General features: G+C 37.9%; 1 protein-coding gene across 3 annotated transcripts; it reads left to right on the top strand.

Moving 5' to 3' along the window:
- The first annotated feature begins 3,956 nt into the window (after positions 1-3,956).
- On the top strand, positions 3,957-14,132 carry TSEN2 (tRNA splicing endonuclease subunit 2). 3 transcript variants are annotated; one of them, XM_040568885.1, is made up of 12 exons: positions 3,957-4,111; positions 4,522-4,717; positions 5,720-5,801; positions 6,539-6,575; positions 8,333-8,864; positions 8,980-9,057; positions 9,634-9,684; positions 10,342-10,480; positions 11,867-11,903; positions 12,567-12,678; positions 13,278-13,367; positions 13,840-14,132. In XM_040568885.1, the coding sequence occupies exons 2-12, from the start codon at positions 4,544-4,546 to the stop codon at positions 13,897-13,899; spliced, it is 1,392 nt and encodes a 463-aa protein (XP_040424819.1). In that variant the 5' UTR covers positions 3,957-4,111; positions 4,522-4,543; the 3' UTR covers positions 13,900-14,132. The 3 variants fall into 3 exon arrangements, with proteins under 3 accessions (XP_040424819.1, XP_040424817.1, XP_040424816.1); XM_040568883.1 differs by having other exon boundaries at positions 3,957-4,118; XM_040568882.1 differs by having other exon boundaries at positions 3,957-4,292.
- Positions 14,133-16,957: the final 2,825 nt, after the last annotated feature.

The following is a 16,957-nucleotide window of genomic DNA, read 5'->3' as shown; positions in this document are numbered from 1 at the left end:
TTAAATGCATACAGTTTGTAATACACATTGAGAGCTAGCTGAGGACAAAATTGCAAAATGCATTGCATTGTAAGTGCACTGCAATGACTGCAGAGAGCCCCCGGGTCACACTGATGGGATGGGATGTCAGCCGGATCCAACGGTGCCGTAAGAATTCCTCATCAAGGTGTGTTTAAACTCTGAGAATACAAAATCATTTTCCATTAAGTATGATAGCTACATATTCATTTTTAGTGTTCTCCTTTCTCATGCTATTCACTTTATTGCTGTCCACCTCGGGATTTCTGCTATTATGGGATTTCTTACTGGGCTGATGCTTGGCCAATATTTGTCCGACTTCTCTTTTTTTTTTTTTTTGTCTCCTGTGAAAACTGTCTGAAACTAAGCAGAAACTAACCTTAATTTATTTCTTTAATAAACAAAATTAAGATACTGCATATTAATAAAAATGAAAAGTATTCCCTTGTTGGTTTTCTTTTTCTTTTTTTTTTTTTAAAGTTTCCAAAAACAGTCCCATATTTCTGTCAAAGTTAATGTAACTAGAATTTCCATGGGAATTTGTGTTGATCTGGGGAAACTGGAACTGGCTAATGTAAATAACTATAGCCCATCCTCCAACTACTGTTCAAATCACCTTGTGAGAAAGAAATGGGCTTTATTTAAAAGCAAGCGTCAAAACATTTCTCGTGGACTACAGCTAGCATGGGATACGAAAACTTTACAGGAACATTCTGTGGAAACCAGAGACAGAAATTAGTCTAATGACAAATCATGACTTAAATTTCATGAGACTCTATAAAAAAAAATGTTTTTTTGAGTTGTATGGAGTCCAAAATTAACAAAAGACACTACTAGGACATCTCATTCTTTTACAATTTTATGACTAACTTCCTTGAGAAGATGCAAGAAAATGCTACATAGGCAAATATTTTCACAGACTGACATTTCTGTTTCCTTTAATAAGCCTAAGAATGTAAAATACGTCTTTAAGGAGTACCTAGCCTGTATGTTTCTGCTGAGATGGCACTGGGAATTAACTTCCCAGCCCCTTGTAAAAGTTCCCAAACATCCAGAAAACAACCACCTTTGATAACAAAACTCTCCAGCACTTTCTGCATATGGCAACTTAATTTTACTGGCAGTAGAATCTTCACAGCATGAAAATTAGTTAATATTAGGTGTTAAATATTGGTAAATATAACATTAAATGAGTTCTCATATGAATAGAATGTGTTTCATTTAATGATACTAGGCAAACTGTAATACGACTGCTATTGTGGAAGGACACAATAACCTGCAAAAACATTGAGAGTACGTGATTGCAAATGCTTATGATTTTAAAGGATATTTCCAAATTTGTCATCACAGACAGTTTAATTAGTCAGATAGTGAGTGCCTGTCTTTCCATTGTAACTGTTTTTCAGTTCTACTCCTCAACCACTGGCTAAGAAATTCTGTACCAACAGAAGCTAGCAGCTTCCCCCTAGAAGGAAATACTGTTAGTTCAGAGGGACAACCACATATGAACTGGTACTAGCGTCCCCAGATAGGATGATTCGGCAGGAAATCATGGGTATGGCAATGTGAACAACAGGACATTCAGAGCCAGGCAATGGACAGCTGAAAACTGCACAGCAAGGCCAAGAGTGTTAACGTTTGAAGCAATGTATGTCTAGAAGTGAAGGGTTACAACCAGATTGTTCTCATTACAATTTGGAAAAGAGGGTTATATCAGCCTTTTCAGAAAGCTGGTGTTGGTTTGGACCTTAATTTGATAAAGGATAATTAAGCTCAGTATCAAGAAATAGTAAGTAATGGAGTACCCTGCATTAGAAGCAATGAATTAGCCACAGACAACACAAAATAGGCTATTCTCACAAAGATACTCCTGAGCCAAAAGACTGTAAAACAGGAATGGAAATCTGAGAGATGATTTAACAAAAGGTATGGGCTTTCAGCCTCTGTAGGGCAGTATAGAGTACTGCAGTTTCTGTGGCACTTCAAAGAGATCGGAAAACCTCCTGAAAGGATAAATCCTGAAAACTGCCATGAAAGTGATCTTCAGTCCTCTTAGTACTGTCCCTTGTCTCAAGGCAGGATCAACTTTACTTGAACTGTTCTTGAAATATGTTTGTCTAGCCTGCTATTAAAATTTCCAGCAATGGAAATAATCCTATCCTCCCAGGTAAAGACAGAGTTGACCTGCCCTCCTAGGTATAACATTATTTTGTGATGTAATCTAATGGTCATGCCTTCTATAACGGCCTATTTTGTCAAATTTACATTTTCTAGACTGAGTTATTTCAGTCTTTCCTCACGTCACTCTCATCACTCTCTTCTCGACTCTGTCCAATTGCTCTACATGAGCAGTTCTTCTAACTAGACACGCTTCAGCTGAGATTCCATCTCATGCAAAAGAATTGATGAGTTACTTCTTGTCTTGGATGTGACACTCCTGCTTATAAATGCCAGTGTAATACCTTTTTTCAAAACAATATGACATTTCTAACACATTCCCAATTTGTGATTGACTATAATCCTCAGGGTTCACTTTTCAGAGCTACTGCCTAGTCATCTAGCTGCTGTCTTGTCATTGCTGTCTCAACGTAAAAAGAGAAATCCAGACCTTTGTGAAAGCATCTGTACAATCACTGATATTCTAAAAAAAAAATATTGTCATGACTCATCTTAAAGAGAGCTTGTCCTTCAGATAGCAAATATTCTGGTTGAAGAACAATCTGAACTTATAATCAGAAAAAGAAATGAGAACAGATATGTATTCTGCATATTCAGTTGAAGAAATGAGTGTGATTTAGTTAATTGACTGAATGGCGTATACTGTGGTTTCCCTCTCAAGGCTGTATGAAGATAATGAGATGTGGAGGAAAGCAACTGACCTATAGTTTTTTGATGTTTTGTCTACTTCTCACTGTAATGTACGTCTCATTGTAATATGTCTGCACAATGAGAGAATATAGACATATCTATCCTAGATACTCCCTACATACATTTAAAACTGATTTGATTTGACAAATTTGCAAGAAATTTTGAAACCAAGTGATATCTTTGATATTTGCTTATTTTCATGTTGTTACCTAGAATACTTTAGCTCACAGGTATTTTAAAGGTAGAGTTCTAAGAATGAACCTGAAATTATCAGAGCGTTGCCATGTACTTTGGAGACAAGAATACAACGGCGTCCTCTGTGGTTTACCCTCAACACTTTGTATGTGAATCAATGTTCAAGATAAATGAGCGCTCATCAGGTGGTATGTAAAGTAGATCTGCATAGGAAATAACTAAGAATACTTGCTTGGTATTCTCATGTTTTGCTTTACATTTCTTGTGTGGCCTTATAACCATCACTCCCCTCTCTGTGCCTCGTGAATCTGTCTGTAAAACAGGAATAAAAGATGAAATATCTCATCCTAATGATGTGGTTTTACAACTTTTCATCAGTACATTCACTGATCTCCCCACTGAAAATCAGATGGACTTCCCTACTGAGGGTCTTCCCCCACAGACCAAAATGCCTTGGTCCTTTCTTTGACAGCAGAACCTCACAACCTAACCTCTGAGCAAGAAACGGTAGTTGCACTGTAACTGTGTGTATGATTGTGAATTTGATGAGGCCTAAACTGGTGTCGATTTCATCGAAAACACAAAAAGGGATGTTTGCTTCTTGCTACCTACTGAAAATGCTTTGCATTTTATTCAGGTACTTTTTTTTTTTTTTAATTACACTACCATTTCCTACTCAGTTCAACTCATAATAAGCTGCACAATCACCTCTGTTAAATTGTGCAAGTAGCATTGCATTATCCTAGGCAGCCACGAGTCACCGCAAAGTCAAGGGTTTGTAACAGAGCCAAAACCAACCGCTTCAAGCTGAAAACGATCTTTTTCCCTCACCTCCCACAGCTATAAAGTTCCACCCGCCCATGTATCTCAGCTGCCCCTCATTATGAAGCTCATCACTCATTTCAGAACGGGCGTTCCACGCAAAATGCCGACTTTTTCACTTTATTGAACCGCCAGCGCGGGCTGTCGGGCAGCCTGCGGGCACTACGGCAGCACCCAGGCCGGCAGCAGCCACCACCGAACGGCTGCGGTGCGAGGTCTCGGGGCCTGTTCCCCACAGCCCGCGGAGGCCATTTTCCCTCCCCTCACGCCATTCCCCCCCAGCTGCCGCGCAGGGCCCCGCGCGCAGGCGCAGCCTCCCGCGGGGCGGGGGCTTGGGGCGCTGCCTGACGGCGCCCGCCAGCGTGCGCGGCCTCCCCGTGCTGCGGAGGGTGCGCGCGGTCGCCGTGGCGACGGGCGGGCGGTGGGGCCGCTGAGGGCCGGGCTGGGGCAGCGTGGGCACCTCGTTCCCTGCCCCGGCCTCGGCCCCCAGCACCTCGCCCCAGGCGGGGCCGGGCCGGGCCGGACGGTGTCTGTGGAGGGCGGCGGCGGCGGCGTGGGGGGTAACGTAAAAATGGGTGAACTTTCACTCTTAAATATGTTTTGTTTCCACTTTTTTAGGAGGAAACATTAATATTAGGAAATGGCAGAAGCAATTTTCCGTCCCCCAAGAAGGAAAAGAAGAGTGTTTGAGTCGTATGAATCCCCCTTTCCCGTGGATGTAGGTGGGAAGGATTTCAGAATATGCCAGGCTGAAATTATGAACAACAATGTTATTGTGAGGAACCCCGAGGACATAGAGCAGCTCTATAACAAGGTGGTGTACAACTTTTGCACAGTACTTTTAGTGTGTAAACACAGGTAGAGCATAATGTTTATTTAAAATCTGCCTGCCTCATGCTTCCTTGCCCTGTTAGCCTCCGTTAACCCTCCATATCTCCCTCCTCTCCAGAAATATGTACAAAGCATGTGTTCTGTAACAAATACAGAAAGTACTTCATCCTTAACCCAGCAAATAAATACCAGAATAAAGTGACATGAGCAAAAACAAACAAAAGTTCATGTCTGTTATGTTTATTTATCTTTTCAACACTTATGCAGCCTTGCAGAAGCATTTTCTTGTTTTTGAAGCTCAGAAAGTTGGAGTATTGATGTGTTATAAATGCTTGTAAAATTCTTTTAAGCTCAGAGTTTATTGAAGTTACTTCTTGAGTAACATGAGCTATGAGCCCTTTATGTCTGAGTACCATTTCATCACCATTCTTAAGCAGTAGTTTTATCTATGTCTTTGTTTTCTGTTATGCGTTGTCACAGCATTAGGTGTTCTCTTCTGCATCTGCTTTCAACAGTCTGCTTAGAGGTGTCATCTGACAAATATTTGAAATTGAGGAAAAAGACCCAAAACTCCTCTGGTTAAAATTTTGAGTGCAAGAGTAGTGTGCATGGGTTATGCTTTCCCATTAAATCAACTTAGATCCAGCTTCTAGAGGCCTAATTCCAAATTAAGACTGGTCTTAAAACTGGTTAGGCACTGTACAAAGGTGGAAAAAAATGTAGTCCCTGGTTCAATGAAGCTTACTAAAACAGAGACAACAGATCAGTGCAGACCAGCTGTGAATGCAGCCCTTCACCAAACTGGCACAAGAGGCTGTGCTATCAGGCTAGTTATCAGAAGCTAAACAAAAAGCTTTAGGCTAAGATTAGATGCTTAAGATTTCAATTACTTTTTTTCAGCAGATGAGGGCAGTAAATATTCTGTCACTTGAAAAGAGGTTCATTTTTGTCTGATAAAATAAAGATTTTTTCCTTATCTTTGAAGGGTTATTTTGGAAAAGGTATTCTTTCGAGAAGTCGACCAGTGTACAGCATTTCTAATCCTTTCCTGGTTTCCAAATGGCAAGGTAAATTGTGCCCATTTGTACTTTATTCACTAACTAATAATACTTTTATCTTCACTTGTTGAAGATATACATGTAAAAACAGCACACAGAAACAGAGTCTCTCTGTTGTGTCAGATCAAAGTTCCATCTATTCCCATATCTTGTCTCTGATGATGGCCAGTACAAGATGCCCAGGAAAAATACATATGTTGATATCTCCCTAGCACATTCTTCTAACCTCCACTGATTTGTTTTGGAACTCTGTTAAGTAAAGGAGTATTCCTTGTACATGTCTTCCCATAACTGTCCAGTTTTTCTAGGTTTTAATCTGCAGTTTTTAGTGTCCATGAAATCATAAGGCAAGGATATGTGAAAATTGTATATCTAATAGTTGCTAATTATATCTGGTGTGCTCTTGGTTCCTTAGAGAAAGACTGTCATGCTTTATCCGTCTGTTCCATGACAACTACGTCTACACAGACCTTACTGGATTTTATAATATCCTCGCAGAATTGTCTTTTTAAAGGCTGGAGAAAAATAGTGTATTTAGTTATCTTGTGCAGACAGTTTCATCTTCATTACCTCTGCACCTTTTCAAGTTCTTGTGTGTCCTTAATACAGGTAGGACCAAAATGACACAGAGTACTGAAAATACACTAATAATTGAAAATTATTAGTCTGTAGATTATCTCAATGATCAAAGTCACGTGAAAACTTTTTAATGTTGATGAAGCTATGTATGATTTTTCTTAATACAGGTGCTAATGTAAACATGCCCATAATTACATCAAAAAAGTAAGTCAACTTATATTTTTTACAAGAATAAAGTCATATGTAGAAGGTAGGAGTTTCTATTTAGTGTTTTATCTTATTGGTTTTCAGGTTGTTGGTTATATAAATGCTGATGACTTCTATTTCTTTCCGTTGTATTTCAGCTATAAATTACATTTGAAAAAAATGAAATAGATTAGGTGATACTCAGTTTGTTTTTTCGTGTAAGCTTATATATATTAAATGCTAAATAGAAGCCAAGACTGAGTGCGTGCGTAGTAACATGGTAATTAGTTCATAGTAGCAAGCATAGCAAACTTGTTCCTCAGCTGAGGAGGAGACTGAAATTTCTGGGGCTGACTTTAAAATCTTTTACAGTTCCTTAGTGAATTAATATAGAGCTGAAGCAGCTCTTGAATTTTTATATTACATAAATGCTTTACCTTTTTCCCATAGGCATTGACAGTTTGTACATATAGCAAAACAGTGTGGGACCACATATTTATTTTGTTCTGCTTAAATAGTGTATGATCTAATCATAGCGTGCATACTAGTTACTGTGTTGGCTTTTATTCTATGATGACAGGGGAAAAAATAATATAAAATTTAAAGTTCAACTTCTTCAGCCTTCAACTTTAGGTAAAATCGTAGCAGCAACGTTACTACTACTACAATTACTACTACTTGCAGAAACACTTGCCATGCTTATGAGTCTACTTTGTAACTGCTTAATGTGTTAGCAGGTAGTGCTGAGCACTAGTGAAAGTAGCATTGCATTGGTGCAGAAGGTGCGCTGTGTCTGTCTCAGTAGATTGGGAAGCACCAATTGCATGGTAATTAAGTCATTGAACAAAGAGGAGTCTTTTTTTGTAACGAAGTACGGCACTGAATTATATGGCTTTATTATGAGACTTCAGGGAGGACTGGTGCTTTGTGTTGACACATGAAATTTGTGTTTAATTGCCTTTGCAGTTCATCATTACCTGATCTGTAATTGCTGTGTTAGAGTTTCGTTTTGAGAAGTAAAGCACGTTGTACCATAATTGTCTGGGTTTGGTTAAGGACAACTGTGCTCAGCTACCTGTAATTTTCACAGAGAGATTAATGTCTTAAACTGGATATTAATGCTATCTTCAAGTTGAGAACTAACACCTAACATCTGGGATTATGGTAATTATTAGAAACTGTAAATCATATGTACAGTTTTCAGCTAATAAATCACTGAGAGATGAGAGGAATTTGGTTAAAGATTTTTCAAAGGTAGTTAAAATCATTATTTGAAGATAACTGTTCTCAGCGGTTAGCTGTGTAATAGATGAAGTATTTAAGAGCTCTATATTCAAATTCTTTGTTGCAGTTTTTAAAAATGTGAACTCTGATACCAAGATGTTTTTTCAGGGAATTAGTACTTAAGGCTTGCTTGGGGGAACTGAGTTTTTGCTTGAAGTTTCTGCTTCTTGAAACTGTATCAGAGTAGTTCTCCATGCATAGTTCTCGTGTAGCATTCTGTAGCCCTGTTTGTTGCCACAGAAATTTTAAAAGTCAAAACAAAGCCAAAGAAAGTAGCCAAATCTTGGGTGTTCCTTCTTGTCTGAAGTTTTCTGAGGAGTGGAGTGCCCTCTCGTGTTTTATGGGGCGGTTATTGGGACGCGTGTTCAGATTTGTTTTGTGAACCGTGTTGAGCCTTCCTTTGTCATTTTTTTTTAATACGCTTGTTTTTAGGGTATTAATTAGAGGTTGTAATGCTCTAGAAATCTTCATTTATTTTACTTGTTTCCTAGGTACCAGTGTCGTGTTCAGTGGGCTAAAAGTATTTTGCAAGAGCAAGGACTTGATGACTGCTCCGTTACTGAAATTCTTGAAAATTACACTAAGCCTCTTGAGTTGCCACTTCTGGAAGAGGAGGGAGCTGAGCAAACTGGTGACAGTTGCAAAAGCACGGGCCCAAATACAGAAAATACAGAGCTTTCCAGACATTCTTCTGCAGACACTGGAAGTGTAGTAGCTCTAAGTCCTGAGTGCCATAATGAAGGCCACCAGAAGGCCTGTTTGGAAAGAGGTCCAGTTTTGGATCCTGTGGCTGCATTTGGTCCTAAAGAACAGAAGCCTGCTGACTTGAAAGAGGCAGCTGAAGTGTCTTGCCAGAAGCATGTTTTTTGCATGCATTGCAACTGCAAGGCTAAGGAGAGCACTGAAGAAAAATCTTGTGAGATGGTCAAGTCAAAAGAATGTGCTCCAGAATATGTATTGGTGCAAGAGGAAGAAGAATATGGCTTATGTCCTGAAGGTGACTCTGCTCATGAGCAAGAAAATGTAAGGCTAAAGAGTGTCCTGTTCGTTCAGAGAAATTATATAATCACTGCTAATTTAAGAATATGGTGTTTTTTCCAGTTTAAAGTTTTAGTAATATACTAAATTTTTGTTGTAGCTTGTCAAGAAGCAAAAACTGGTATGTAGAAGAAATCCATTTAGGATTTTTGAATATTTACAACTCAGCTTGGAAGAGGTATGTTTCAAATAAATAAGATGTAGTGTGTGTTTTAACTGCCAAAAGTAAGCATTGATATATATTACATTGTAATTTAATATCTGTCCCTGAAGTACAGGGTTCTCCCGTGTCTCCTAAATATTTGGAATGCTTTGGTCATTAAACTGATTTTTGAAGAACCTGCAGTAATTACAGGAAATGTTTGTTTAAAAAAAAAAGTAGGGTCCAATCCCATTTGCTTCTCCCGCTGACATCAAAGAGACCAGTTACAGGAGTTAAGTGTAGAAATACGAGGAGTATAATATTTATATAAATCCTGTTTCTGTTGTGCTACTACTAAATATATTCACATGTTACTTTAATACAGTGCCTTCAGGAGTCTACAGTGCATGCATAGATTTTTTTGTAGTTTTGTATTAGATGAAATTTAAAGGTTGTAAAGAGAAAGCTCAAATGAAAATTTCGGGCATCTTGTTTGTCTGACAACATTAGGATTCTTGTATAAAATGAACATGAGCCTTTGTTGTTGTGTGAAATATAAACTACAGGAAGAGTCTAGATACCAGTTAAAATTTACTCTGTTTATTTTTTCAGGCTTTTTTCTTGGTGTATGCTCTGGGATGTTTAACTATTTATTATGGTGAGGTAAGAGATGAGACTAACCTTGAATTAATGGGGATGCCATTAGTTTTGAACTGTTTTGGACTGAATTTTTTTACAGATTATGGCAGCATTGTATGCTGTTAATTCCAAAAGAGGAGAAGGCACAGTAATTGGGAAAATTTTATTACGAATCTGTTTTAAAAATATTGGTCTGAAAATGTTATGTCTACCAAGAAAAATGTATCTAAACAGGGTCTTTCTGGAGAGAAAGTTTTCTTGTTGTAATTTATGCATTAAATATAGGGAAAGGAAGCATGGGAGGAATAATATGGTGAATATTCTTTCTTTCCTGAAACAAGAAAATTCTGTGGCATTTTAAGCATTAGTTTATAAAGATATCAAACTACTGCTAACGTAAGAACAAAATAATTGCAACCTATTCTTCTAGTTTAAGATTTATCAGATTTCCTTTTAAACAAGAGCCTTATGGGAGTGATCATGAAATGATTAAAAAACTAAATGGAAACTACAGGTTTCTGTCTTGTACTTAGGGATTTCACATTTTATTGCCTGAAGTTCGTTCTCTTTGCAGTGGGACTGTGATATTTGACATTTTGCTGTTATGCTGTACTATACACGGTATTCTCTATGTGCTATAATATTAATATAGTTGGGTTAATGTGTTCACTTGACTTACAGGAGCCCTTAACAATTTTGAAGCTATGGGAATTTTTCAGTGAAGTGAAGCCCAATTTTAAAACTACTTACATGGCATATCATTACTTCCGCAGTAAGGGCTGGGTCCCCAAAGTTGGACTGAAGTATGGAACTGATCTCTGTGAGTAGCTTCCTTTAAAAAATAAAATATTTTGCGACTGACTTCCTTTCAGATATGACAGCCAGTGCAAGACTTTGGTGCCAAAGATAAATTCAACAATGAGGAGTTGCATGACTGGAGAAGGCTTTGCTGCTTGTAGTTGGCAAAAGACATCTTTGGCTAGGCTATAGATTAGCAATACAGTTAGGATGTGAATGAAACATAACGTCATGTATTCAGTAGCTGAAGAGATAGCTTGAAAGGCCTTTTATTTTGCATAATGAAATCAAGAATTAACATAGGATTGCAGGAAACATTTATTTTATCATTAAAATAGTTAGCAATGTCCATAATCCCTTACTGAGTAACTGAAGAACAAGTATGTCAAGATTGTGCTGGGCTAGTCCTCTAGATTAGCGTGTAGGTTTGGCTGAATTCAGCTTCCTTGTTCGTAATACCCAGGGCTATGGATAAGGTTTTGGTATTGATCACCTAATGTACATGTGAAATTTATATTAGTGTGGTCATCATTCATTTGTGTTCTGGCCTGAATGTGGTGGTCAGCATATCGTTGCCTTTGGATTTGTGCCAAACAAAGTGGATTAGTTTAACGCTGGCAAGTGTTCGGCCCACTCTTGAGCTCCTCTAGCATCTTGTTCTTTGGCAGTAGCTTCTTCGAGTTGGTATTGCTAAGATTGTGCATAATGGATAATTTGCAAATCACGATTGCCACTGGAATGAGGTGCTGCTCATGCTTTTCCTGATGAGGTCTAAGCTAGCCAGCCATATAAGAAAGAAAGCCTGTGCTAGATAGTCACCTCTTACAAGCTCATGACAAAGGGGAGACAGGAAATGTAACCATTTAGCTCAGTTAACCACAGTCCAACTTCTATGAATCTTGTCTGTATGTGAACATAGAGAAGGAAATTTTAGCGGGTCTACAGACGGAAGTGTGGCAGTGTTTAAGAACTTGTGTCTTTAGCCTCTCCTGAAACCTGTGGAAAATGCCCACTTTGAACAGAAATTCACTGACTTAGTGATCTTCCACTTGTATTCCAGTGGCTCAACTTCTATTGCAAAGACGGTGTTAAAAGCATGAGTCTGTTGCAGAAAAATTCCGTCCTAAATTCTTTTTCTCTGTGGCAATTGCTAACTGTCTTTTGGCTCTGTTTTTTGTTTTTTTTTTTTTTTCTACCTGCCACTATCCTGTCTGCTGCTCCCATATTTTTTGTCTCTCTTCCCTCCCTCTTCGCTTTCTGGGACAACTTAACTCTGAATTCAAAAGTGTTGAAGTTTTGTCTTGTGTAATTAAAATTTATGAAGCATCTGAAAATATTTACGGACCCAGATACGAAACTCAGAAGGAAACTTTGATTATCTAACTCAGGTGTTTCTCCTCCTTTTCAGTGCTATATCGAAAAGGACCCCCCTTCTATCATGCAAGGTTTGAAGCTGATGTTTTTTATGAACTTCTTGGTTTTAAATTAGAAAATTTCTCTCACTATTTTAGTATCTTCACTGATTAAGCACATACTCTTCACCCAAAATACTTTGTCAGATGTGTTCATTTAGCAGAGGTACTAAATCACACAATTTTATTGAATTCTTGTGACAGTAGTAAGATGTTTAAAGTTAAATGTTTCTGTAAGCATATTTCACACTCATATGATGAATGTAATTTAATTTAATAATAATGACTTTAAAAAATATATAGTATGAATAACATGTAATTTGGTTGGAGATTTGACCCTCAAAAAAAAAAACAACACACACACACCCCAACTTTTAAGGGATGATTAATATCTTTATTCCTTAGCTAGTCAGGTTAAACTCCTAAATAGTAAATTGATTTTAAGTGTCAGATTGGCGTTCATAAGAGAATAGCTCCAAGTACTGGCAGAAGGGTGAGGAGGCAAAGTGCCAGTCAGTGTATTCACAATTTCATCTTTTCTCCTCTAGCTTATTACAGACTTAAGCTTCAGAGCTTGCTTACTGCATGCTGGCATATTGCTTAACACAGATTTTTAGGCTCTATTCTTAAGATACACGATCTTCCTAAAACAGTAATTTTCTTTCTGTGAATTGTCCCATCTGCTTTGTTTTCCAGTTACTCTGTCATTGCTGAATTAGTGGATGACACTTTTGAAGGTTCTCTTCGCAGACCATTCAGCTGGAATTCCTTGTCTGGCTTGAACAGAACAACTGTTAATGCTTCTAAGGTAATTGTGTAAGCTACCCATTTTAAAATAGCTTTGAAATGACGAATACACAATTTAGTTCCAGAGAATAGAGAGGTAGGAGTGAGGCCAGAAAGTGAATCCTTCTGATTTTAGTCCACAGAAGAACATACTGAGTTGCTAGTAGGCAAACAAGTTTCATTTGTCAGTATCCACACTTCTGGAAAAAGCTTATTAAAGTTCTGTCCCCTGTAGGAATTTTAAATGTTGCGTGAAGAACAGTTAGAAAGACGTGGGGGACACTTCTTTTCTGCTTATCAGTTCCAATTTTAAAGTCGTGTCCATCTATCAGGTTTTCCTTTTCAACTGTAGAATTTAAAGTTTCCCAAAGATTTTTCTGTGACAGAGCCTTATGCATAATGCTTTTATTCTCATAGTCATGCTGCTCAGGTGTTGTGTTACAATTCTAGTTTATTTCATAACAGTATTATGCTTTGATAAGGAAAATGAGGTATCCAAATTGTACAGCTCTTGGTTTGCAGAAGATGTCTTGTAGGAAACTTGGTATCTGCATTTCTAATTAATCTAAAACTTGTATAGAAAGAAATCAGATGAAATTCTTGCATTTTGTTTACCAACAGGAACTTATGTTATGCTATTTGATTAGACCATCTGATATGACTGAAAAAGAGATGTCCACACCAGAATGTTTGAAAAGAATTAAGGTTCAGGTGAGTAACTCTCTCCTTTGCCTGTGTAGTTTAGCCTTGGGGCAGCTGGACAGCTAATGACTTGTCATAAGAGCCCCCTTGAACTGCTGCTTGCTTTTTAGCATGCTTTGTTTTTGCATGAATAGCTGCAATAAAATAGCTAGATCCCTTTGTGCCCCAAGGCAAGAGAAGTGTATGACATGCCATTTAAACACTTTAGGTCTTCCAGTCTAAATCTGTATGTTACTGCTACTGTGAAGCATTTGCATGAGAAAATATAACTGTGGAGACTAAGGTTTATGGATGTTTAAAAATGGAGAGAAACATGAAAGGAACTCACTTCAGGAACAAATATAGTCATCTGTTTAAGTTTTTCAGCAGTTACATAATATATGTCAATCTGTTAAGGCTTAATCACAGTCTCTCACTGATTTTTAGCATTTTTTTTCCCTTTTCATTACCATAATAGGTATTGTTGTTTTTTTTATTTCAGGAACTTATTGTAACTCGTTGGGTGTCTTCCCGTGAACGTAGTGAGCAAGATGACCTTTAACTGAATGCATAAGAAGAACTTATTTTTTTAATACATTGCATTTTTTAACCTGATGTCACAATGAACCATTGCCTCAGAACAGTCTCCACCAACATTCAGTTGGTGTGTATAAATGTTGTCTAAAATTGAGGCATATCCTATTTAGTGGAGAGAGTGTCGTATTGAAAAATAATATGACTGAGCTCTAATAATGCATATGAAGGGGAGGAATTAAAGCTGTGTCCCAAGTCAAACTACTATGCTGTTTCCTTGTAATTCATAAATTTTAAATTGTTTATAAAATGTATTATTTTGAACAGTGACTAGACTGTAGTGATTAGTAATGGTATTTTTAATACTCTGACAGATTCAGGCATTAGTGCTGAATAGGCAGTATGGCTTGCAGAGCTACTGAAGTGCAAAACACAAATCTCTGACTGAAAGCCTAAGCAATGTGGAATCAAATGGTTTTCTGATAATACCTCACAGATTCTTCAAAGTTGAACCGGGGAGTTGTAAGGCTTGCTTAGTTCTGTGGTTCACACAGGGACATAGTCTTTTTTCAGAAAAAAAGACTTAAGCTTGAAAGGGAGAGTTTAAAAAAAGGAAAAACAGCAGTAATTACAGTGAGTCAGATAGATAACCTTTCTGTCTTTAAACTAGGCAGCACTTTGTCTTCTATACTTACATGACCATAAAAATCTCTGGCCTAAAATGATGCAAGTCTTATAAGTGCTATGGAGACATGGTGCCCTTTGTTGGCTTTTCTTTTGATTTGGCTTTTGCCTGTTGCTCTTTTCCTTTGCTGTGCTTTTTTTCTAAATTGGCATTTATTCACAAGTTCTCTCTAAAATTCTTTTGCCATTGGAAAGATGATGTCAAGTGATTGTTGTCTGAATATTTTCTGGTGGTTGCCATGTTCACCTTAGTCAGTCAGGTTTTCTTGGCTTACCTCTCTCTCTTCCCACTCTCAACATCAGAACACAACAATAAACAGTAGGCGTGCACAATGACAAAAACCAAACCCTATGCCCCTCAACCTTGAAATACTTTTTTTTTTTTTCCAGTTGAACTAAATCCATGTTAATGTTGCTGGGAGGAAGGCTTGGCTTAATGATTCAGTTGGAGGCTTAAGATTTGAGATACCTATGGTACCATTCATCTTCCACTGGAAACTGACCTGATATGATAGACTTGATGAAGTTGTACAAACTTAGATTTGGGAAGAGATTTGGTTGTTGCAGTATTTGAGCATTGTAGGTCTTTGGAATGTAAGACCAATCCAGGCTCTTAGGTGGCTAGACCCTGGAATTCAGTGGTCCCAACTAAAATGCTTATTTTCACAAGCAATGCTCAGAATTGATGAATTCTTCCCAGAATGTGCAAGGATTTCAATTACTTCTGGAGTCTAAGCACCTAACAGCAATTTTAGGTGTTAGGCAGTAGGAAGTGCAGGGACGCCTTTCCTCGTTTGGGTAAGATGTCTTACTGTAATTGAGATTTGTAGCAGAAGATTCTTTACTGGAAGTAAGAACCAAATCTCGTAACATCAAAGATCAGTATGTATGGATCACCCATTTAAAACATAGCAGGTGATATCTCCTGGCTCTGCTCTGTGCAAGAACACATTTCAGTTGCCCATCCAGCTCTGGTTTCCTTTGCCTTGAGAAAGTAAACTTGTTCCTTGAAAGCAAGATGCCCAAACCACACGTCAGTGTCCTTTACTTGTTCTGAAGATGGGTTACTGTGCCCAAAATAGTGAAGATTCTCTGAGCTGTAGAGAGGAAGTCAGTCTCTCTAGCTTGGCAAATATAGGCTTCAATTTCATCATTACTTTTTTCTTTAATTCAGAAACTACAATGCATCTGTAGAATTTGTCACAGTGTACTAGTTGCTTTGCTCATCCTGGCTTACCTTATAAGCTATGGACTGGGAGACTGTTTTTTGTATGGAGTGAGGCATAGGATACTGCTGAGCAGTTCTGCCGTGCTACGCTGGGTGCCCACGAGTTTCTAACTTGCGGGTTCCTAAACAGGGTGTCTGCTACTGAGAAGACACATTAAAAAAAAAAAAATCCCACAACAATGAAAAAGAAAGAAAACGATTCAGCTCCTTCAAGTACAGCCAGCAGTTGTGGTTTAAGTATCAACTTAAACTGGAGTTTGAGTATTGCTCCTATAGATTCAGGCAGGCATCTGAGCTCCATCTTTAGTCTCTGAACAGTAAGCTTCCTTGCTTCACAGCACTGTGAAACATTTTTATTTTTTTTTTCCTGTGCTGTGAGAGAAAACATTTTGCTGCAATGGTAAGGATACACTATAGTTACTGACAATGATGGTGGGTTTGAATTTTCCTTGTGCTGCTTTTGTTCACTATAAAAGAGGGGGTTACTTCCTGTTCTCAGTGAAATTCCCAGGACTGGTAAGAATTCTGTCAGCCCTGTCTGTTCCCACCAAACACAAAACCACAATCTTGTTTACTGAGGTGTTTAAATTGTAAAGACATGCCATGAATGCAGGGAATGATATGCAACTTAGTGGAAGATCTAGTGTTTGTTTTCATTTAATGGAAAGACACAAAATGAAAATGTTAATTGTGTAATAGCTTTTTCAAGCTGAACATCTATGTATGTGTTCACTGTATGTGACATGGTGTTTTAGTTCTAGCTGCAGATAACTACGCTTCATGTTTCAGTACTACTGTACCAGATCACTCAGATAGTTCTACCAGGGCACTGATACTTCCCATGTATTTATATTTTAACAGTTAAAATACAGTTCTTAAATGAAGTATGGATTCTGACTTACTCAGAAATAACTTATTGTAATTTCTTTTTGTAAGCTAAATCTTAACTGAAGAATTCTGACTTGCTCTAGAGGTTGCTGGGTAAATCTCTAACAGTAGCAGAATTTTGTGTTTCAAACTGTTTGTCTCTATTTTGTTGTGGTTTTGAATATGCTTTTAAAGGAACTAGAATTTAGAATTTAGCAAGAAGTGAAAGAATATGGGGGTGGAAACCGTGGTCTTTGCAGCTAGACAGTGTTGTGGAGGGGCAGGGTTAATGCAGTTTGTGCATACA

The sequence above is a fragment of the Cygnus olor genome, chromosome 10 (assembly GCF_009769625.2).
Source record: "Cygnus olor isolate bCygOlo1 chromosome 10, bCygOlo1.pri.v2, whole genome shotgun sequence".
Taxonomy (NCBI): domain Eukaryota; kingdom Metazoa; phylum Chordata; class Aves; order Anseriformes; family Anatidae; genus Cygnus; species Cygnus olor.
The sequence above is the reverse complement of the archived record's forward strand: the minus strand, read 5'-3'. Positions and strand labels throughout refer to the sequence as shown.